This window comes from Penicillium daleae, assembly GCF_028827525.1.
Source record: "Penicillium daleae strain IBT 16125 chromosome Unknown utg000006l_segment0_segment0, whole genome shotgun sequence".
Lineage (NCBI taxonomy): Eukaryota > Fungi > Ascomycota > Eurotiomycetes > Eurotiales > Aspergillaceae > Penicillium > Penicillium daleae.
Genome location: NW_026623154.1, coordinates 1666946 through 1686995, shown reverse-complemented (window position 1 = coordinate 1686995; position 20050 = coordinate 1666946). Strand labels below are relative to the sequence as shown.

At 51.1% G+C, this 20050-nt stretch overlaps 11 protein-coding genes across 11 annotated transcripts; 5 read left to right on the top strand and 6 right to left on the bottom strand.

The window, feature by feature from the left end:
* Positions 1–204: 204 nt before the first annotated feature.
* Positions 205–1344, bottom strand: pex10 (ubiquitin-protein ligase peroxin 10; the record flags this gene model as incomplete). Its single annotated transcript, XM_056909729.1, has 1 exon — positions 205–1344. The coding sequence occupies one exon, from the start codon at positions 1342–1344 to the stop codon at positions 205–207; it is 1140 nt and encodes a 379-aa protein (XP_056765433.1).
* Positions 1345–2453: 1109 nt separating this feature from the next.
* On the top strand, positions 2454–3981 carry N7458_006346 (EXS domain-containing protein; the record flags this gene model as incomplete). Its single annotated transcript, XM_056909728.1, has 5 exons — positions 2454–2538; positions 2609–2658; positions 2740–3416; positions 3473–3789; positions 3908–3981. The coding sequence occupies 5 exons, from the start codon at positions 2454–2456 to the stop codon at positions 3979–3981; spliced, it is 1203 nt and encodes a 400-aa protein (XP_056765432.1).
* A 2148-nt stretch (positions 3982–6129) lies between these two features.
* Positions 6130–6342, bottom strand: N7458_006345 (uncharacterized protein; the record flags this gene model as incomplete). The annotated part of the gene is made up of 2 exons (XM_056909727.1): positions 6130–6174; positions 6202–6342. The coding sequence occupies 2 exons, from the start codon at positions 6340–6342 to the stop codon at positions 6130–6132; spliced, it is 186 nt and encodes a 61-aa protein (XP_056765431.1).
* Positions 6343–7479: 1137 nt separating this feature from the next.
* N7458_006344 (uncharacterized protein) lies at positions 7480–8640 on the bottom strand (the record flags this gene model as incomplete). The annotated part of the gene is made up of 1 exon (XM_056909726.1): positions 7480–8640. One exon carries the CDS (start codon positions 8638–8640, stop codon positions 7480–7482), a length of 1161 nt encoding a protein of 386 aa, XP_056765430.1.
* A 647-nt stretch (positions 8641–9287) lies between these two features.
* N7458_006343 (Ac45/VOA1 transmembrane domain-containing protein) lies at positions 9288–10401 on the bottom strand (the record flags this gene model as incomplete). The annotated part of the gene is made up of 5 exons (XM_056909725.1): positions 9288–9427; positions 9479–9721; positions 9773–9877; positions 9951–10249; positions 10307–10401. 5 exons carry the CDS (start codon positions 10399–10401, stop codon positions 9288–9290), a joined length of 882 nt encoding a protein of 293 aa, XP_056765429.1.
* Positions 10402–10615: 214 nt separating this feature from the next.
* Positions 10616–11344, top strand: N7458_006342 (rRNA-processing protein RRP17; the record flags this gene model as incomplete). Its single annotated transcript, XM_056909724.1, has 2 exons — positions 10616–10792; positions 10862–11344. 2 exons carry the CDS (start codon positions 10616–10618, stop codon positions 11342–11344), a joined length of 660 nt encoding a protein of 219 aa, XP_056765428.1.
* A 336-nt stretch (positions 11345–11680) lies between these two features.
* N7458_006341 (tropomyosin) lies at positions 11681–12397 on the bottom strand (the record flags this gene model as incomplete). Its single annotated transcript, XM_056909723.1, has 3 exons — positions 11681–11843; positions 11917–12221; positions 12380–12397. The coding sequence occupies 3 exons, from the start codon at positions 12395–12397 to the stop codon at positions 11681–11683; spliced, it is 486 nt and encodes a 161-aa protein (XP_056765427.1).
* Positions 12398–12913: 516 nt separating this feature from the next.
* N7458_006340 (uncharacterized protein) lies at positions 12914–14285 on the top strand (the record flags this gene model as incomplete). Its single annotated transcript, XM_056909722.1, has 3 exons — positions 12914–13142; positions 13209–13445; positions 13504–14285. The coding sequence occupies 3 exons, from the start codon at positions 12914–12916 to the stop codon at positions 14283–14285; spliced, it is 1248 nt and encodes a 415-aa protein (XP_056765426.1).
* A 678-nt stretch (positions 14286–14963) lies between these two features.
* On the top strand, positions 14964–16744 carry N7458_006339 (putative cyclopropane-fatty-acyl-phospholipid synthase; the record flags this gene model as incomplete). Its single annotated transcript, XM_056909721.1, has 4 exons — positions 14964–15071; positions 15170–15656; positions 15722–16473; positions 16535–16744. 4 exons carry the CDS (start codon positions 14964–14966, stop codon positions 16742–16744), a joined length of 1557 nt encoding a protein of 518 aa, XP_056765425.1.
* An 814-nt stretch (positions 16745–17558) lies between these two features.
* On the bottom strand, positions 17559–18666 carry N7458_006338 (RTA1 domain-containing protein; the record flags this gene model as incomplete). Its single annotated transcript, XM_056909720.1, has 4 exons — positions 17559–17712; positions 17772–17846; positions 17906–18395; positions 18468–18666. The coding sequence occupies 4 exons, from the start codon at positions 18664–18666 to the stop codon at positions 17559–17561; spliced, it is 918 nt and encodes a 305-aa protein (XP_056765424.1).
* A 671-nt stretch (positions 18667–19337) lies between these two features.
* On the top strand, positions 19338–19897 carry N7458_006337 (glycine zipper 2TM domain-containing protein; the record flags this gene model as incomplete). Its single annotated transcript, XM_056909719.1, has 3 exons — positions 19338–19445; positions 19512–19643; positions 19706–19897. 3 exons carry the CDS (start codon positions 19338–19340, stop codon positions 19895–19897), a joined length of 432 nt encoding a protein of 143 aa, XP_056765423.1.
* Between the last annotated feature and the right edge of the window lie 153 nt (positions 19898–20050).

Sequence of the window (20050 nt, the reverse complement as noted above, 5' to 3'; positions counted from 1 at the left end):
TATCTAGATCTACGTTATTTCGGTTTCAAAAATCTCAACCTTTTGATCTTGTACACAGAAGTGGATGATGCGAGGTGTTGCATTGATAGACAGAGAAAGTGGGGGTATATATTCATCCAAATCAAGTATATACATCTACTGTAGTATGCAGGTTCGAGTATCGAAATAAGAAGAAAAAGTCTCATCCATGGATCAGTCGCAAGACTACCCTCTCAGGGGAAGTACTTTCGACAACAGCACTTCCTGCCGACAGAGTGGACACTCGGGCTTTTCCCTCACCCAGTCCCTTACACAAATCCAGCAGAACACATGCCCACAAGTCGTCACACTGGGGTCCTTGAAAGCCTCCAAGCATAATGTACATTTCCGCTGCTGACCGTCCGGAATCCACGCTACCGCCCCGGGATCTTCATCGAGATCGTACCGGGCCGTCGACGCAGGAAGTAGGGGCACTGTAAGGGGGTTCTGGATTGATGGGATGAGTGCCCCAGCTTCTGAGCGATTCTCCCCAGCCCCCGAAGACTCATCTTGGTCTTCATTCATGCTCGCGCCAATCTTGCGAACATGCAGGAATCCCTGCACCGCAATCTGCAACGCCATTAACACGCCGAGCACCTCGTATCCAATACGCTGCTCATTCTCATCAATTCTCTTGGTGAACACGTATCGCAGACGCCAAATGCGTTTGGAGAGATGATAGTACGAGCCAGTGAAGTAGAACGTCGCAATGCTGAGTGCATAGATAGGCGAGACCGAGGTAATCGAGTCAAGATGTTCGAGGATATACTGCTGGATACGAAGTTTCGTCAAGAACGGCTTCTGCTCCTTTTTCGCCGCGCCGGAAGAAGGTTTATTAAAGTTGAGCAGGCCAGCCTGCTGCGCAGCTCGGAGCTGTTGCTTTGCAATGCTGCGCTCGAGCTTGTTGCGTACGCGCTGCCGCAACGCTGGCAGCAATCGCTGTAGTGACCAGGGTACTAGGATGCTGCTGAGAATGTATCCGACACGCCGGGTGATAGCCGGTAAGCGGAGGGTGTCATCTTCCAGCTGGACAAGGTCGCAGTATTCTTCGCCGAGGGTGCGGTTGCCGATGGCTGTGGTGAGGGAGAAGTAGAGGAGCTCGGTGAGGTGTTTGATGGCGTCGGAGTGGGTGTGGGCGTAGCGGGCGCCGCGAAGGGTGCGGACGATGGATTGAGCTTGTTGGACTAGGCCGCTGGTGAGGAAGACGTCTTTCTCGTGCGAGCGGATGATGTCTGGGGATGTTGCGAAGGGGTAGAAGTGCGAGGCCAGCGAGCCAACGCGGGTGTCGGGGGTGGCTAGTGACAGATGGGGGTCGTCATCGGTCATGATGGCAGGTGTGTGAGAGAGAAGTGACAAGGATCAAGTGTTGATGAGACGAAGAACAGTGTATGGGGGCAGTAGGTGCATCCCCGGTGATGGACGGGCCCGAGATGGCTTTCCCCACGGCGATGATCGATGCTTCGGCTCATTCCCCGGACTGCCTCGGCTGAGGTCAGGTGACTTGGGGCCGAGCATACTGATCACATGACATTTGACCTCATCGATCCCGTCTGGTCCCGATTACCTAATCAAGTGAAAATCTAAAAATAAGGCTTACATAATTTCATACTTCCCCTCCAGGTCTTTTTTGAAGCCACGAAAAAGTAGACCCTTCCGGTGCCAGCGGCTGATAAGAGTCGAATTTGGTGTAGTTTGTGGCTCAGTAGTGGTAACAAGTATATAGCCAACCCTTGGGCATGTTTCAATCAAAGGCACTGGGTAATGGGCGCTGCGTGAGTGGGTGCAGGGATCACCATGATGCCATAGTGGATTCCACCAGGCGAGGAGAGGACGAACGAGCACGGCGTGAGCAGCTTGAAGCGGCCCCTGACTGTCGATCGCAAAAGTATCTTCGGTCGTCTCTTGGACATGAAATCGAATCAGGTTCGGGGTCTGCTAATTATACATCTCTGCAGGTGTCCTCTAAACCTATTAGAGACAAGTATTCCTGCCATTGTTAGGCATCCTTTTCTTTCTTTTTCGCCCCATTCAGCATATTAAACCCAGTCCATTCAAACCAGTCCAAACGAAGAAACGCCAGAGGACCTGGTGGAGATCCAGACCTTCAAAGACCCCTGGAAGTCCACCCAAATTCCACATCGTTCCCTCCCCCCACTGCCAAGAGTCAGTTCTGCAGGGCGCGTAACTCCTGAGTGGAAAGAGAGTGCTTATTAACGGAGCCTGAAAGCGGCCAACTTCAAAAAAGTTGCAAACTCCATCGACACGGACTCTTCCGGTACCATATTCTCCAGCGAAAAACTCCAGATCCTCACCCCTAGTCATTCTTTATCTACTCTTTTCTCTCTTTCCCCCACGGGGTCTCGCCTGCGTCTTGCCTCGTCCTCTCGCCCCCTCCATTCCACCCACCTTCCGCTCCCTGATCAATCTATGGAATAATGGGGCCAGATCAACAGCCGCAAATAGATGGCTTTGGGTTGACCTTCCCATTCCCTCTTCGGGTTGCTGCCCTCTTAGTTGCTGGTACGTGATCCGCTGTCTTCGTTTTGTCTTCTATACAAGGCCGGAGTCGCGGTGGCTAACTGATTGACAGGGTTTTGGGGATGGGCCATCAACCTACACTTTCTAGCCAAGGCCAATATTGTACGTTGCAGGAACTCAGAACGCCTCAAGCCAACTCCAATTATTCCATCTCAGGACTGACCAGCGCTTTTCTTTTTCTAGGACGTCCCTGCACTTATCCGATACCCATCCTCCACCCAACGGTCCCACCATACCTCCGCCTACCGACTAGCCACCATCTTCACCATCCCGCTCACCCTCTGGCTGGTTGTCTTCTGGATCTTCACTCGCTGCCAGTTTGAGCTGGTCGGTCGCTTTGACTATATTCCGCAATCGGTCTTCGTGATCCTCCTCCTGATCCTGCTCTGGCCTTTTAACCGGGCCTCCCGGACAGGCCGCCTCCGCCTCCTTCTGACACTGAAACGGGTCGCCATCGGAGGTCTCGCGGAGTCGCAAGATGGCAAGTTTGGCGACATTCTGCTGGCAGATGCCCTGACGAGTTATGCGCGGGTCTTGGCGGATCTTTACATCAGTTTCTGCATGTTTTTCACCGACGGTCTGTCCGCGACCTCCAAACCGAATCGTGCCTGTGGGAAGGACTTCGTCGTGCCCATTATTATCGCCGTGCCGAGCTTGATCCGACTGCGTCAGTGTTTGACGGAATATGTGCGCTCGCGCCGGACAACCTCGCGACGGGAAGCCAGTCGGGGAAATCAGCACTTGGCCAACGCCTTGAAGTATTCCACCTCATTCCCGGTCATCTACTTGTCCGCTAAGCTCCGCAACTATAACCCGCTTGACTTTCACGGATTCAGCGAGGTAACCATTATACGTCTTTTGTAAGTCAATTGTTCTGCTGTTAGAACAGTGGACACCGTTCTGATATCACCCTCAGGTCCTTTTTCTGTTTTATCAACTCCAGTTACTCGTTCTGGTGGGATGTCGTGAGGGATTGGGACTTCACGCTCTTCTCCCCCAACCGCCTGGACCGTGATCATCCATACGGTCTGCGACGACACCGCAACTTTTCTTCCGACCGGTTGTACCACTACGTCATCATCGCGGATCTTGTCCTCCGGTTCTCATGGCTGTGGCGCGTGGTCCCGGGCCTCACATGGCTTCCTGAAACCGAATCTGGCCTGTTCTTGCTCATGTTCCTCGAGGTCGCCCGCCGTTGGATGTGGGTGTTTTTCCGGATTGAAGCCGAGTGGAGTAAGTTTCCCGTGTCCCTTTCTTCTGCAGGGAGCCGTTTGCCAGACAGATATGTCCCGAGCACCACGATTTCGGTTTCTTTGTTCTATTCGCTGACCATTTCTTTTTTGTGTAACAGTTCGGAACACCCAAGGTCCCGGCGTAGAGGAGGTTCTGCTTGGCGATTTCAATCACAAGTTCGACGCGGATTAAACAGAAACCATCAGTCGTCCCGTGTGACGGGGCGAATATTCGCCCTCTTTTTTTCTCCTTTGAAGCGGTTCATCATCACATTGGAACGAGTATGAGACACAGAATTTTAGTCATCGACTCCTCCACAACACCCTCCTTCTGTGGAAGCAACGAATGTTTTCCACGCCATCTACGGATGTCTACCTACGTCAACCCATCCATTGCAACTAGACCAGTTATAGACACGAGACCCTGATATCTGGGTTTTTTCTCTCGGTGTAAGGAAAGCATATCATTCACTTGTATGCCCAACTTCTTCGTTTCCTTGATTGATTTGAGTTCTCAATCATCATTGCGCCTTCAATCGGTACTGAACTGCTCTTTACTATTCCTCTAATTGCCTTAAAATTGTTCTCGACTGCACTGTCTTGCTCGAGTTCGAGCTTGGTCCAATTTCACCGGATGTGATAGAGCTACTCATGTACTTTCCAGCGCTTTCATGTACATATTTTGCTTTTCGTCGGTTTTATCTGTCCCTTGATCCCTCGTTGCCCAACTACCCAGGGCATGAAGGAGATTCAATGGCATGTACAATATGATTCAGATATGAACTATTCTTTTCTGGGAGGCGTCGAAGTAGTATAATTGAAAGAGTGACCCTTGGTCACGTATTCCAAGGTTGATCGTTCCAAGCCAGTGTGCTCATAAAAACCTTGAAGCTATCGAGAAATTGCTTGTGGTGTTCGATTCTGGACCCTGGGCATCAATTCAGTCTCAATATCTACACTAGATCCCCTCTTTTGATGTGACATGCCCCATTCAGCCATTGGCAATTTAAGCTGTTCATTTGCCTGCATAGACACAGCTGTGGGTAGAAGGTGCTAGGCGAGAGGTCTTGGGTAGTAGTTTTCAAGAAGCATGTTGATTCTTGCAGTAGTAATGCGACTTGCATCCATATCGTGTCAAGAGACTAGAATGTATCGATAGGCTGTGTTGCATACTAGTGGATCGTTCTAAGGCGAAAGATGGGTGCTTTCCGTGACTACTCAAACTGAACAAAGCGGGCACCTTAGTCAGACTTAAATACGTTGCATCCCGGCTAAATAGAGTCGTAAACTTGTCGCAATCACATCTCGAAGTGGATGCACTCACGTGATATAAATTGCCCTCAAAAGTGCTACTATGTATAGGAAAATGCAGGCGGAATTTCCTTTGAAAAAGCCTTCCGAGGTAGACTCGTTACATAGCTATCCAGGGAACATCCCTTGCTTGAAACTAGTATTTCAAGCTTGAAGAGCGATTAATGCCCTTTAGCTCTATGCTTCGTTCATATATGTCTGTGGGGACTTGGTTTATCAAGGATTCTTAAGCGCAGTTGGTTCTTTGTATTTCCGCTGTATTTATCATAATATGTTTCTATTTCTGGTTTATCTGGTTGGCTGTATCTAGTTATCTTAGCCACATAGATAAATCACGTCCGAGGCCCGTATATTTCAGTTGTGCCCGTGCCATCGATGTATATATGGCATGCGCGGTTTCCATGCGCTCACCCCCCCCCCCCCCCCCCCCAAACACTTGATGATTTCCTAAGTATCTTGGAGGATGTATTCTACTTATGCGTGTATTACACGGAGCCCGTTATGGCTCATGTCTGCAGAGTCAGAGAACAATATCCAAGGGAATATAGACAAAAATGGTATTCTAACGCTCCTATGATCACAAAACCGAGATATTCTCGTTATGTGATACTCGGACTGGGGCTCGACCCTCTAATAACTTGCCGATACAATTCCAATCGCAAGCTCAAACACTCTCGATAAGCAACTGTACATCTAACCAAGTTCAAAAGACATCCCACTGCCATATTCTCCAATAAATTTGGTCCTCGTCTGGACCGTCGTTCGAACATGTTCGAGGTCCCTCTTCCATCAATGAAAATATGACACGCTCTGCTTTTTGTCTTGCCTCCGATGTAGGCGGTAATCACTTCTTCTTTGTTCTCGGGGTTATATCCGGATTGATGAACAGCTTTTCCGTTTGTGATTCTGTGAAAATGAAAATGTCAGCGGGTTGCCAAGAGAGCAAGGAGGTTTAATGGCTTTACGTACTCAATATCAACAAACTTCACCTTTCCGAATCTCTACGAAAAGCGTTATTGGTCATAATCTCTCAAGCAAGACGTGCGTAAGGTGTGAAGAGGAGCCATGGGAGGCTCTTGTAGCCATGAGGGTCTTGACTTACCTGCTCTGCCCCGCCACCAGGGCCAGTAAACGTGTCTACAGCTTTCACCCACCGCGGTGGCGGATACTGCTTATTACGCCATAGAATACCCTTGGAGTCCACCTCCGTATGCTCATCTACAACAGGTGGGCGAGAGTGCATCGCGCTATAAGCATGAGAGCGGTACGAGTGTTGTCTGGCTGGAAGAGGGTATTGACTCGAGAAGGTGGATGACCACGAATACTGTCTCTCTGTTTACATGCAACAATCTAAGAGTGGCAGATGGAGGAGGTGGTGGTGGTATGAAAGTTCGAGTTGGCAAAGGTGACTGGGGGGAAGGTAGCTGCAAGCTACCAAGAAGGCGCATCTTGGATTCAGAAATCAACCACGTAATCACCGCTCTGCCCTAGTTTATTCTAATCTGAATAGCTTCATGTTGGGGGCTGACCAAGAGGGTGGTCCCATGACTATGATTTAGTAGGAGAAGAGGTGTGTACTGTTATCAGGATGATTCGGTGATCAACCAGTCAAGCTACCAGATTCCTAATCGGGATTAGATGGTGGTGTGGCAGGCTCTCAGGGTGCCTCCAACGGCTCCCTATACTATATATCCTACAGCGTATTTAATGTATCGCTACGCTCCGTACTTCTTGGTGTCTGTCTCCCCAGTGGACGCCATTAGAAACCTTGTAAAATGGTCTCCCGATTAGCTACTAGCGGGCACAGGAAATCTATGTATATATTGTCGATTATGGATAGTGAACTCGCTCGACATACTCGCTAAGTAAACGCTAGGGGTTTAACTATACATACACTTATGTATAAGATTAGAACCCTAGCGATTGGTCTCTTTCATTGCAAGAGCTATCTTTAGAACCTTCACTCTAGTTCAAATACTCTATTTCAAGGCTTGCTCACAGCTAGTCCTAACACGTATCACTTGCCGGTTATCGGAGGCTTGGATATTACAAGGAGCTGCGGGCTCAGGATTACGAGTGGATATGCTAGTCGAGGACGACGCACTCATTAAGATTCCGCAAGGATGTCAGAGACACTGAAATTATATTATCAAATCACATCTCGCTCTTATGAACATGAAACGAGACTTAGATGGAAGTAAATACGAAACAGAACAATGCACAAAGGGTCCAAAAGCTCCAGAAAACGCCAGCGCGTTAGAAAATGGACGGTAATAAAGAGATATAACTTGAAATATAGCACAAAGAAACCAAAAGTAGATCACAGTCCGAGATAAGCCGCCCACATCGTCCCCGTCATAACGGACTTGAGACTACCCGTTCATCGCCGACCAGAGTCCGGGTGACGACCAAGACCAGATTCGGAATGACGAGGCGATGTATGGCTTTCAAAGAGATCCTCCAGGTATGCACTCGGTGCACGACCTTGCGGCGCTTGGCTGAGGTTCAGCGAGCTGGTGGAGGCACCGAGATGGGAGTGACGAGAATGCGGCATATCGGGGTAGCCACCGACCGCAGGGAGAGATGGAGAGGAGCCCGTATGGAACCCTGTAGGCGAGGAGAGACCAGCGGTAGGAGAATAAATGTTGGTCTGTGACCCGCTCGCATCCCTTACTGGCGTAGAGGTACCAGCGGCAGCATAGTACCCGGCGGGCAGGTAACTCGAACCACGGTTACTCGCGTTATTGAGACTATGATGCGATCCCGCACCACCGGCCGTCGGCGAGAAGAACAAGCCGCTGTTTGTGCTGGGACCCCGCTTCGAGGGCTTGTAGTTTGCGCGGGTGGCTGCGCCGAGCTTATCGAGGGATACATCGTTGCCCGGTGCTGTGGCGTAAACACCGTGGGAGCGCTTCTTGCCTCCGGCGCGTCGCGACAGTCGCTTCTTATCGGAGGTTTGTGCTAGGGCTGCGCGCCGCACTGAGCGATTCACAGACCATGCAACCATACCGCGCCAGGCTAGGACCGCCAGCCCGATCAGCCCCAGGATCGCACCGACGGCGATAAACACTGTTCCCTCGGGAACATTCGTTGTTTGCATGTACGGCGCATTTGCGGTAGGGGGGATGGTCACGATCGGGCCGGATGTCGAGGTTGAAGACGAGGATGTTGAGTCCGTTGTTGTGGAAACGGATGGTGTGCTGCTGTCGCTGGAAGTGGAGGTGGTAGAGGAAGACGACGAGGAAGACGTCGTCGTTGTAGATTCCATGGTCGTAGAGGTTGTAGATGAGGAGGAAGTCGTGCTAGAGGTGGACCTTGTTGACGACGTCGATGAAGAAGAGGACGAAGTGGTGCTTGTGCTGGAGGTGCTATCAGTGGTGGAGGGATCAGCGGTGGTCTGGGCGGTATCCTTTGTCGCAGAGGTCGTCTTCGCATCGCCCGCCGGGTCTGCGACCACGCGAGTAGCAATGGCCAGCAGCAGCACCAAGAGGAGGATGAATGACGGCTGGGGCTTCCCGAGCCCACGCCGTGAGAGTCTCATGGTGTTCTCGTGTCCTTGCCCACTTGTTGAATATGTAAACGAATCAGCCGTTCTCCACAGCGGGTCAGCTGGGGTAGTTGGTGATCAAGAGCGAGAGTGTAGAGACGAAGGAATCGATGAAGTCGATATCAGCGCACTTTTGAGAGTTGGACTCGAGTGGTAAATTCTCAAGGATTGGGATGCAATCTCTTCGAGTAGCTGGAATGCCTGCCTGATGCCGTTCCCCTGAAAGAATCTGGGGGGCTCCACACTTTTGACAGATTCCGACTCAGGGACGCACCATTGAGATCTTCAGATAAAACGAGTGACTGTCTCCCAACAGGAAGCAACGAGCGTCCGAGGGTCTCGAGAGGGGAAAATGGGTCGTTCTGTGTAAGCGAGAACACGACCGAAGCCAAACGACACCAGGTTACTGCGCTAAATTTAGTGCCTGAACCCTGAGGCCTGAGCCGTGAGGCTTGAGGGGGTGTCACATGATGATGGCTTGAATTCTACCAGAAAATCGCAGTGTGATATATCATACAAAAATACGAAAGAAATTGTGCCCTTGATCCCGAAAAGAACGCAAATAACTCAATTGTAGCATGAATTGAGTAAGGTATGGCCCTCTACTCAGCGCCTGCCACCGAATCGGTGGCCGTCACCAGCTACTGCTGCTTCTTGTGCACAGCAGCGGAAGTATCCTTCTCAAATGCAGCATAGGGAACTTGGAGGCTGCTGACAGCGCTGATAGCAATATACAGGATGATCAGGCACAGGAATGAAGCCATGAACCCCATGAAAAGACCTGCCACAAGTCAGACCAGGACGAAGGGATACTAATCACAGAGGTACGAACCTGGGGTAAAGAACTGGTACTCGTCAAACAGAGAAGTATGGCGATCTGACTCGGAAGCGCTAGAGTAGGAAGAGTGAGAGGAGTAGTCGCGCTTGAGTTCCATGCGGACGGAGTCGGGATAGGCGTCCTCGGTCTCGTAGACCATGGAATCGGTCTCGGGGAACTCTCTCGGCGAGGTGACATAGAGAAGAGTATACTTGGAGGAGGAAGGAATTCGTTCAATGATATCGGCAATCAGGCCATCTGAAAACGTTAGAAGAAAGCAATGCCCGGCGACATTCAAGCCCTACGTACCATTGTTGGAGAGCTGGTCGGCACGGTCCGATCCAAGCGAGAGCATGGGGAACTCGATGTCGATGATCCGAGGACCCGACTCAAAGTATGAAGGGTATGATCCAGCTGTCAATCGTTGTCAGTCCTAATTTGCAAGCTATATCTGCCGCCTCGAGGCTAGGCGGCCGTAGTAACTCACAAGAGCCGTCAATGAAGGTAGTCTGCGCCCGGCACTTCTCCTCTAGCAGATCCTTGATTTGTTTGACCTCCAAAAGACCAGCCACTTCGTTGACGCTCATTTTCGATCTGATGGACTTGTCCTTGCCCAGCATCTTCGCGCCGAGGCGGGGTGCCGACTTGCGGGTCGCGAAGTCGGAGCTATGCACGCCAGGCTGGTTGACAAGAACGTAGTATTCTGACGGGCATAATCCAAGAGCAGAAGAAAGATCACCGAATAGCGAGGCGCTGGTCTTGATGTTTGCGGAGTTCGCGAGGAGCCTACATGCAGGAGCTGGTTAGCTGGTCATAGTTTCAAGCCGAACTCATGCCACGTACTCGGAGGTCGATGCAAGGAAGAATGGTGAGGTATCACGGAAGGCATCGACTGCAGCTGCCCCGAGGGCAAGCAGCCCAAGCCTACTCAGATGCATTGTGTTTGTAGAGGAGTTGCTGGGATGGAAGATGATGATGCCAACGGGAGGTCCGACTTGGTCTCGGAGGCGGTCGCCCACAGTCCGGGCCCGCTGCGGCGTCTGAGCTTTGGACTACTTTTTTTTCTGGTTTGACAGAGGCACAACCCACGAGCAGACACTGCGTGTCTTTGGAACGATTTTTTTGTGATTTTTACCCACATACTTTCACACTATGGGTCCAGCCCTTAAACGTCGCAAGACCTCCAAGGTCGAAGAAGTCAGTTTCGATGCCGCCGACCGCGAAGAATTCTTGACTGGCTTTCGGAAGCGCAAGCAACAGCGCATCAAGCATGCGCAAGAGATCGCGATCAAGAGGGCGAAAGAAGAGAAGCGACAGGATCGCAAGAAGGTAAATTTGAACTTCATCAGGACCTTTCAACCCTGCAATGACATCTCCTAACTAACTCGGCATGTCTAGCTTCGCGAAGAGCGAGCAGCAGATTTCAAGCGAGCGATGGAAGAGCACAAACTACAACTGAAGCGTCTAAAGGAGGAAGATGCCAGTGACAACGGCGACTCAGATTCCGACGAAGAGAGCGACGAAGAATGGGAGGGGATCGAGGAGCCGCCTGCGGTGGACTACGAGGCCGAATACATCGACGAAGACAAGTACACTACGGTTACAGTGGAAGAGATTGACTCTTCGAGAGAGGGCCTGCGCAAGTCTATCCTAGGAGAAGATGACGATGAAGAGGAGGCCAAGGCCAAGGCCAAAGCAGAGGAAGCAGCAAAGAAGGCAGAGGAGGAAGCCAAGACCGCCAGAAAGAGGAAAGGAACGAGTGACAAGCCCAAGAAGAAGAAGAAGCAGTTCCGGTACGAAAGCAAGCAGGATCGCAAACTCGCCGCGGCTAAGCAGCGCTTGTCAAAGGCAAAGAAAGCCAAGGCACGGAGGGAGAAATGAAGAGATGGCGTCCTAGGCAGCGATATATATCCACACGTCTTATACTACCTAGCACCTACTTGGGAGTTTCGGAAATTCTGCCGCTTAATCAGATCTATGATTCACGAAACCAAAGCTGGCCACAGAAAGACGGTAATTAATTTGCAAGAGAAAAAACGGGCACCATAGTCAACATCGCATAGGTGCTATTGGGGACACGGTCTCCAACAGCATGGTAGGGGAAGTAACGCAAAATCGGGTCCAAAATGAAACAAGCAGACAATTGGAAAGGGAAGTAGCCTGCATCCAACCCCAACGTCTCCCGACACCCTGCACCGATACCCCGAGTCCGCCAATTTAGACGTTGCTGATGGAGACCTCGAGCTCGTGCAGATCCTTCTGCAACTCGGCGTGCTTCTTGGCCATCTCCTCGTACTTGGCCTCCCACTGATCGCGCTCCGTCTCGAGGGCCTGCACCTTGCGCTCGTAGTGGCCGGCCTTGACATCGGTTTGGCGGAGCCTATGTAACCGGGTTTGTTAGCGATGTCTGTTGATGGACAATGCGAAGAGCATATCATCAATATGGATCGTACTTCTCGTTTGTCTCCCGGAGAGTCTTGTCGTTCTCCTCGGCCTCCTCCTCGAGGAGCTGCACGCGCCGCTGGAGGGCCTCGTTCTGGGTGTCGTGCTGGGCACTCTGGTTGGCGGCATCCTTGGCATCCTTGACGGAGGCCTCGAGCTTCTCAACCTCCTCCTCAAGCAACTGGTTGCGGTGGTTGAGGGACGTGATCTCCTGCTCCTTGGACAGGTTCTCCTGCTCTAAGGTCTTGACCTTGGCCTTCAACTCTTCAACCTGCTCGTGAGCCTCGTCGGCCTCCAGGCGGAGGGCGTTCATACGCTAATAAGAACATAGTTAGCATCGTGTCGGGTCAGACGGGCAGACGGAAGTGGGATGGTATGCATGGATATGGTATGCACGACGAGGGGCAGGCCAAAAGCGTAAAAGAGACAGCTTGTCAAAGCTACCCCGCCAAACAGGGGTGTAGGCAGACATACCTCCTTGATCTTGTCCATGATGAGCTGATTTGAAAGAAGAGGGAAGGTATGAAGTGTAATATGTATGAACGAAGAAAAGTAGTTAGGCTTTCGCTCAGCGAGCCGGAGTGAAATGGAGGGGAAGGGATTAGGCCGTGGGGGAGGGGAGTTTCGAGTTTGGGTAAGGGGAGGAATACAGTAATTGCTGACTATGGGAGTACTGAATACCCGCCGAGCGGTGACCACAGCCGCCGACCGCAAAGTACCGAGTACTTTTTGTGTACTGGTCGTCAGCTTTCTCGGTGGTTTAGTGACTTGCTGCCACGGTACCTGCCGTGTACCGTACACAACCAGCCCCGCTGGTCCCTGCCCCAATCACATGGCTCCGATCGCCACGTCTCCACGGGCAACCGCCTCGACAACACTCTAGACTCGTTCGGATCATACGAGCTCTTGACTTTACGCCTCGCGAGATTACCCTCACCGTTTCTTTGTCTGCCATCGCCAGAATCATTCCTGTCGGTGCATGCGCAACAAGTACCTCCACTCGCCACCATGCTGGCTCTTCGTGACCAGGAGAACCTGGTAAACACCCACCAGACTGCCGCCGCGGCGAAACCCTTGAATCAGGGTATCAACAAAATACCGCCAAAGACTCCGGGAAAGTCGGTGCCGCTTAACGACGAGAACAACCCTCGCGCATTTGGGAAGGGCACTATCAAGGGCAATAAGAGTCGTCAGGAAAATGGCAAACCGGCATTGAACGCGTTCGTCACGCCTGGAGGTACGCGAGCTGTTTGAGTCAAGATACGCGAAGCTTTAGAGCGGGACTAATGGATGACTTGTCTAGAGACGAAACACCGTGCTGTTCTCGGTAACAAGACCACCAATCTCAAGACCAATGCGTTCAAGACTCCCGGTCCCTTTGGAGGAACATCCAAGCCGGAGAAGACCAACCGAAGAACCTCGACCGTGCAGAGAATCAAGAAGGCTGCTCCCGTCACTCAGCAAGCCCAGACCAAGGTGTATTCCGAGGCTGCTCAGGATGATGTGCCGGACATTGAATACATGCCGCCGAAGCCTACAGGTATGGATGAGAGTATTCTGCGACCGCAATCAATGGAAGCTTTGCTGACAGCTCATAGCTCTCTTGGACGAACCCGATGATGTCACATACGATACTACATTCCCGCAATTCAAACCGCAGAACCGCGCTCTCGGGCTCGAGAGTGTCTATGGGAAGCAGGAGATTGGCAGTGATGGCCTGACCAAGAGACAGCGAAAGTTCCAGGAAGACTCTGTCAAATGCGACAACATGATCAATGAGACGATCATGAAACAGCTGGACAGCATTGGTTTCACTGAGCGCACCGAAGATGTAACACCCAGAGCCCCCAAGCCACGACTGCAACCCACCCACCGCAAGGCTCCTTCCACCGGCATGCGCCCGACTCGACAAGTTCCTACCATTCGATCCCGCGAGGCCGCCGCAGCACTTGCCGCCCCGAGGCCCAGTTCCGCTCCTAGCAGAGCTGCTGCTGTCCCCAAGTCCCGAGTAGCGTCTGCAGCGTCTGCTTTGATGCAGAAGAAAACCCGAGTGCCGACCAATCCATCTTCCATGCGCAGCACTGCTGCTGCGGTCACCTCTAACACGACTGTCGGATTCTCCAAGGGTCGCAGTGTCTCAACAACCCTCCGTGAAACTGCTTCCGCACAGAAAGCCGCCAACACTGAGGCTTTGCTGTCCCCCGAGACCTACATGCAGCTCTACGGCATGCCGCCGCTGGACTCTGAGATGTGGATTCGCTGCAAGGCTGCTGGCTGCTTTGACACCGCGGAAGAGAGTGCTGCTCCTCAAGAATTTGAGGAACAGCTGCCGACTTTCGAGGAGGACGCAGAGGAGGATAACTTCCAGCTCACGCTGTAATCAGCTGGACTCTCAACTCACCGCCATGTCACATTATTACATTGGAATTATGAACTACCATTGAATCCTGGATTTGATTCTATTCTGTTTATTATCGTTGTTTACTTCTCTATCTTTGGGCTGGGTTTTGGCTGGATTATGACATCAATTTTGGGAGGGTGCAAATTGGAGAACTTGGCTGGTCAGGAGAACCTTGGAAACTATTATTGGCGTATCAGATGGAAATGAATATTCTCTTGCCTGTCGGAGGGTTTTTCAACCGCGGACCGTACTGTTTCAGGAATCCCCACTCCTTGTGAAGATCGCTCGGAGCCCAGGCCAGGTAGCCGCGGACGGAATGTGCCCTGAATGATGAACTGCACACAATATAGATTTTTTGAAGCCGGGAGCGAGAGACTGACTTGTACTCAATTCGCATGACAGATGATTGTCGTCAATTCTATAACAAGCTTATAGCAAAACGTGTTGTCCGGACTATTATTCTCGTAGTTCCAGACCGATCCTTGGAAGCCGCGTGGGCTCCGCCGCAGCCACCACCAAGCACTGAGCACTGAGCACTGAGCACTGAGCCAATTACCTCACCGCCCACCCCCGAACTGCCACGATATTATTATTTACTCCTTGGACTCTCCCTTTCAACTCCCCCTCCCCATCCCTCTCAAGTACCACCTCGCCGCCATGACGACCCCCCACCCGGAGTCCACTGAGGACTTTGAGTTCATTCAGACCCCGGATGCTCCCCAGCAGACCAAGCCCGCCTTCGATTGCGGTGTTCCGACCACCCTGGTAAGTAATTGAGCTAGCGCCCAAGCTCCTACCAAGCTCCCCCTCTCCCACCCCCCAAACGGCTTCCGAGACAAATGGAGCTCATCAATTGCCTCTAGTACCCGGCCATCAAGAATGCCCCCGTTCCCGCGGACTCGCCCGGTAGCGACAGCTTCTCCAATGGCTTGATGATCTTCCTGGTTATCGTGGTGCCTTGGTACCTGGCCCGCCAGGTTGGCGGTGGCTTCTACACCACCATCTTCTTTGCTATCTTCACCACCATCCCCGTTCTGATGGCTTTCTGGACCGTCTCTTCCTCCATCTCCCCCCGCAAGACCGAAAAGGCCAAGTACTGCGGCCGCCCTGTTGAGTACTACCTGCACTTCCACAGCGAGCACGACCGTGCTACCTACCGTGGCAAGAGCAAGATTCCCATGGAGGTCTTCTACGAGAAGTACTTCAACGGCGAGGTTGACTTCAAGGGTGATGCTCTGGAGGCTCTCGAGTACCGTCACGATTGGGCCAACTTCAAGTTCACCATGGGTCTCTTCAAGCACTTCCTGTTTGGCTTCATCCCTGAGATGCTGCTACACACTCGTTCCCAGGGTATGTCATACTGCTCCAACTACGTTTTCCCGGCATCAATGGTATACTAACACTGGAAATTCCAGACGAGGAGCAGGTTCGTGACCACTACGACCGCGGTGACGACTTCTACGCTTGGTTCCTTGGTCCCCGCATGATCTATACTTCCGGTATCATCAGCGACATCAACAAGGAGGAGACCCTCGAGGAGCTGCAGGACAACAAGCTGGCCGTCGTCTGTGAGAAGATTGGCATCCAGCCCGGTGACAAGATGCTCGACCTTGGCTGTGGCTGGGGTACTCTCGCTAAGTACGCCTCTGCTCACTACGGTGCTCACGTTACTGGTATTACCCTTGGTCGCAACCAGACTGCTTGGGGTAATAACGGTCTCCGCAAGGCTGGCATTGAGGAGTCTCAGAGCCGTATTGTCTGCTCCGACTACCGTGATTCTCCCCGCGTTGAAGGTGGCTACCAGAAGATTACCTGCCTGGAGATGGCCGAGCACGTCGGTGTCCGCCACTTCTCTACTTTCTTGTCTCAGGTCTACGACATGCTCGATGACGATGGTGTCTTCTTCTTGCAGATCGCTGGTCTCCGCAAGTCTTGGCAGTACGAGGACCTCATCTGGGGTCTGTTCATGAACAAGTACATCTTCCCCGGTGCTGATGCCTCTACTCCTCTTGGCTTCGTCGTCGATCGCCTTGAGGGTGCCGGCTTCGAGATCAAGGCCGTTGACACCATTGGTGTCCACTACTCTGCCACTCTCTGGCGCTGGTACCGGAACTGGATGGGCAACAAGGACAAGGTTGAGGCCAAGTACGGCAAGAGATGGTTCCGCGTAAGTTTGGCTGGTCTTACTCTAGACTCAAGATTTGCCAGTTACTGATTTCGTTCCATAGATCTGGGAGTACTTCCTTGCTTCTTCCACCATCACCTCCCGCCAGGGTGGTGCCACCTGCTGGCAGCTCACCCTCGTCAAGAACATCAACTCCACCCACCGTGTTGATGGCATCAAGACCCAGTTCGGTCTCACTGGTGCCCGTGAAGCTGCCATCGAGCACGCCAATGGCACCCTCCCCAAGGCCCACATCATCAAGAAGGACCTGTAAATGCCTGATCCGATTTTTCTCTCTTTCCCTCCGACCTTCAGTCCTATCTCACGGGATCTCTGAAGATCCAAGGGAACGAAATCTGTCAGAATTGATGCGGTGTGCCCTATGGATTCCACAGTCCACGTGGCTGTTAGCATGAACTTATCAGGACACGCACGTTACGAGTATGAACCGAAGTGAATAGATCGACGAACAAAAGTGTTAGGGTTGGATGTCCGAAGGGGGTCGATGGGTTATTATTGTTGGGGTCGAAGGTGGCTGAGCTGGATCTATCCCGATGTGGTATATGCTTATGCCCCGGCGGCGGCTTGTATCTGGTCTGGATTGGATACTTACGTCATGTCTTTCCTTGTATTCAATAGGATATGAATGTTATGGAATTGTCATAGATTATTATTTTTGTTGGTTTGCTCCAATCATAGTGATAGTCAATTGTATCGCCTTTTCATGTAGTGCGACTAGCGCACTCTTGCGCGCGAATCGTTTATTTATTTGGCTGCGAACCTTCGAGATTCTGGTAGGAGTTGCCCGCCCGCGTTATGTCTACCCGACCTCATACCATGGTCGTTGATTCTATCTCCTTGATCTATTATTTAGTCCTCTAGAAAGAATCGAAGAATAAACAGTCTATTATTAGTCTAAACCCCGTCACATTCACATATAAACAAGCCGGCAAGGAAGTCATCGATCGTCAATCATGTCAATAACGCAGAAACAATCAAAACAAAAGAACAAAAATATCAGACACAGAATTTCGAATATTGCAGAAACATTCTAATGTATGGTAACGGTCTTTGGGAGTCCGTTTCTTCTATGCCATACTTGGTTGACTGCCGTTGTACTCAGTCTTTTGCTCGAGTAGGATGGTGTCTTCCGCGGTCGATTGAGGCGAGCTTGCGCGCATCTGCTCAAAGCAATACCCGGGATGAGCGACACAGAGGACAACCACAGCCACAGCACACATCCTATATATCACTATGTTAGCGGAACCGACAGAAAGAGACAGTGTAGGGTGCCAACTTACGCAGACTCAAAAATGATGAATCCCACTTCGTCTTGCATGATCTTATTCCTCCAGCCACCTGACATCTCCGCAATACTAGCCATTTTGTGAGTATCAAATTCGAAAAAAAATCTAGAGCAGAAGAATGTACTTACCGGTAGACACAACGAGCAAAAGTAGTCATATACGAAACCACAATCCCAGCACAAAAGAACCAAAACAGCCTACTCTCCCAAACCCTCTGAGCCTCCGCAGAAAGCTGATACTTGGGCGTAGCCTTAACCCGAAGGAAAAATATCACCGAGAGACCTCCAAACACTAAAAGCGTAGCAACTTGCCACACAATTCCAGCCATCATGATGTTACTTCCCATCGCGCTGCCCTTGGGTGTGGTTGCGGTAGCTGCGAGACCACCACCGGCACCTTGCAAGGACAACGAGACGAGATCGCATGACACGAAGATGTAGGGGTACCATTTGGCTTTAAGAGGTGAGAATTTAGGGCCGAGGACGTTCACTTCGTGCTTGAGGGTTAGGTAAATGGCTGCGGACCAGAATGCGGGGGCCATTGTGAGTGTGCAGATCTGTGTTTCGAAGCCGGCGGAGGAATAAGCGTTATTGTGAAGCATTATGCGACCAATATAGCCTGGACAGAAGATTTCGAGTTAATATTGCTGTCTATTGTGGCATGCAATCTCGTCGGTTGGGTTATGCTTACCGATGACCTCGGATGAAGCTCCGAGAATAACGGCGATTCCGAAAGACCACATGCGCCATTTGATCATTTGAACGAGTTGTGTCAAGGCACACAGTCCGAAGATGATGCAGAATGCATAGCTTGCGACGATGTTGGGGGCGTAGCCGTAGATGGTCCCTGATACGGGGCAATCTGCGGTGACCTCTGTGCAGTCGGACATGGTTGCAGCAAAGGATCAGATTGTAGAAAATGAGTTGGAAATTGGAATTGCTGTGTGTTATGCTATTCTTTGCGGAAGAAGAGACGGGATGTGATTTATAGATTGCATCTTAATCTTATTCTGCTTCGTTTCCAAGAAATTTCCTCATTAGACTCGGCCCTAGGACATTTCAGCTCATCGGCAAAGTGAAGAGAACTGAACGCCACAAGGCTGAGCCAAGATCTACTAGGGGAGTCAAAGCTATAATTGAATGTTTCTTCGGCCGTAGGGCGACTTGTTGGGGTGTTCAGGCTGAACAGAACGAAGTACATAGCCCAGTACTGAAATTGGTCGAATTAAAATCTAAATTAAACTTCTCCAGTCCCACGGTTCTTCTTGGTTTCGATCTGGCCCGTCCATCTGTGGTCCAGATCCGCGGTAGTGCTGACTCAGATGGTCTTACGGCCGTACAGCCGAAGCGCAACAACCTTATCTCCATTATTCAAGGCTGCTAGATCTGTACGCGCTCAGGGGTTAGGAATAAATACGGCCGAAAGCAGGACATTGACTTTAAACTATATCAAGGGGTGTAATTAGAACATAAAATGCGGATCAGGAAGGTAGCATACATAAACGGCAGATAAACGACACGCTCTGCACAAACACAACAATTCAAATCAGTCAACTTCAAAATGTCTAACCGCGATTACTACGGCGATTATACTCCTGAGAACTTTGCTTCTCAAAACAATACTCAACAACCCAACTCCATGCAAAACTCTGAGTTCCTACCTAACCAGGTAAAATCGCCTTCATCCTGAGTAACTATTCAACTGTTCAACTACTGACCCTTTGGTGTTCTATAGAACCACGAGCAACAACTGGCTAACCAGGAATCCTTCAACCAACAAAATCAATGGAAGGATTTTGACCCGGCTACTTCTGAAATGCCGGAAGGCGAGCGGGGTCTTGGTGCAACAGTCATCGGTGGAGCAGGAGTAAGTACAGTACAAGAAAATAGGATGGAAGCGCAAAGCTAATGACCGTGTTCTTTTGATAGGGTGCATTTGTCGGGCATCACGTTGGCAAGAAGTCCGACCATGGCACATTGGGCACAGTGGGTGGTGCTTTAGCCGGAGCTGTTCTGGCTAATGTGGCATCCAAGGCCGTGAAAGGCAGTCACCATGGGCATGGATCTGGGCATGATCGTCGCCGGGAGAGACTTGAGAGGCGGCTGGATCGAATGGGGTGATCTGTACAGCATTTATAGATGTTATGAGAGATCTGTGGGATGTGATGACTGCTAGTTTATGTTTCATGTTTTAAGATTTCATTATGAGACTGTTCCATTTGTCTCCAATTTGACGACACTTATACCCTCATTGTTTATTCAAAGTTTAGTAAA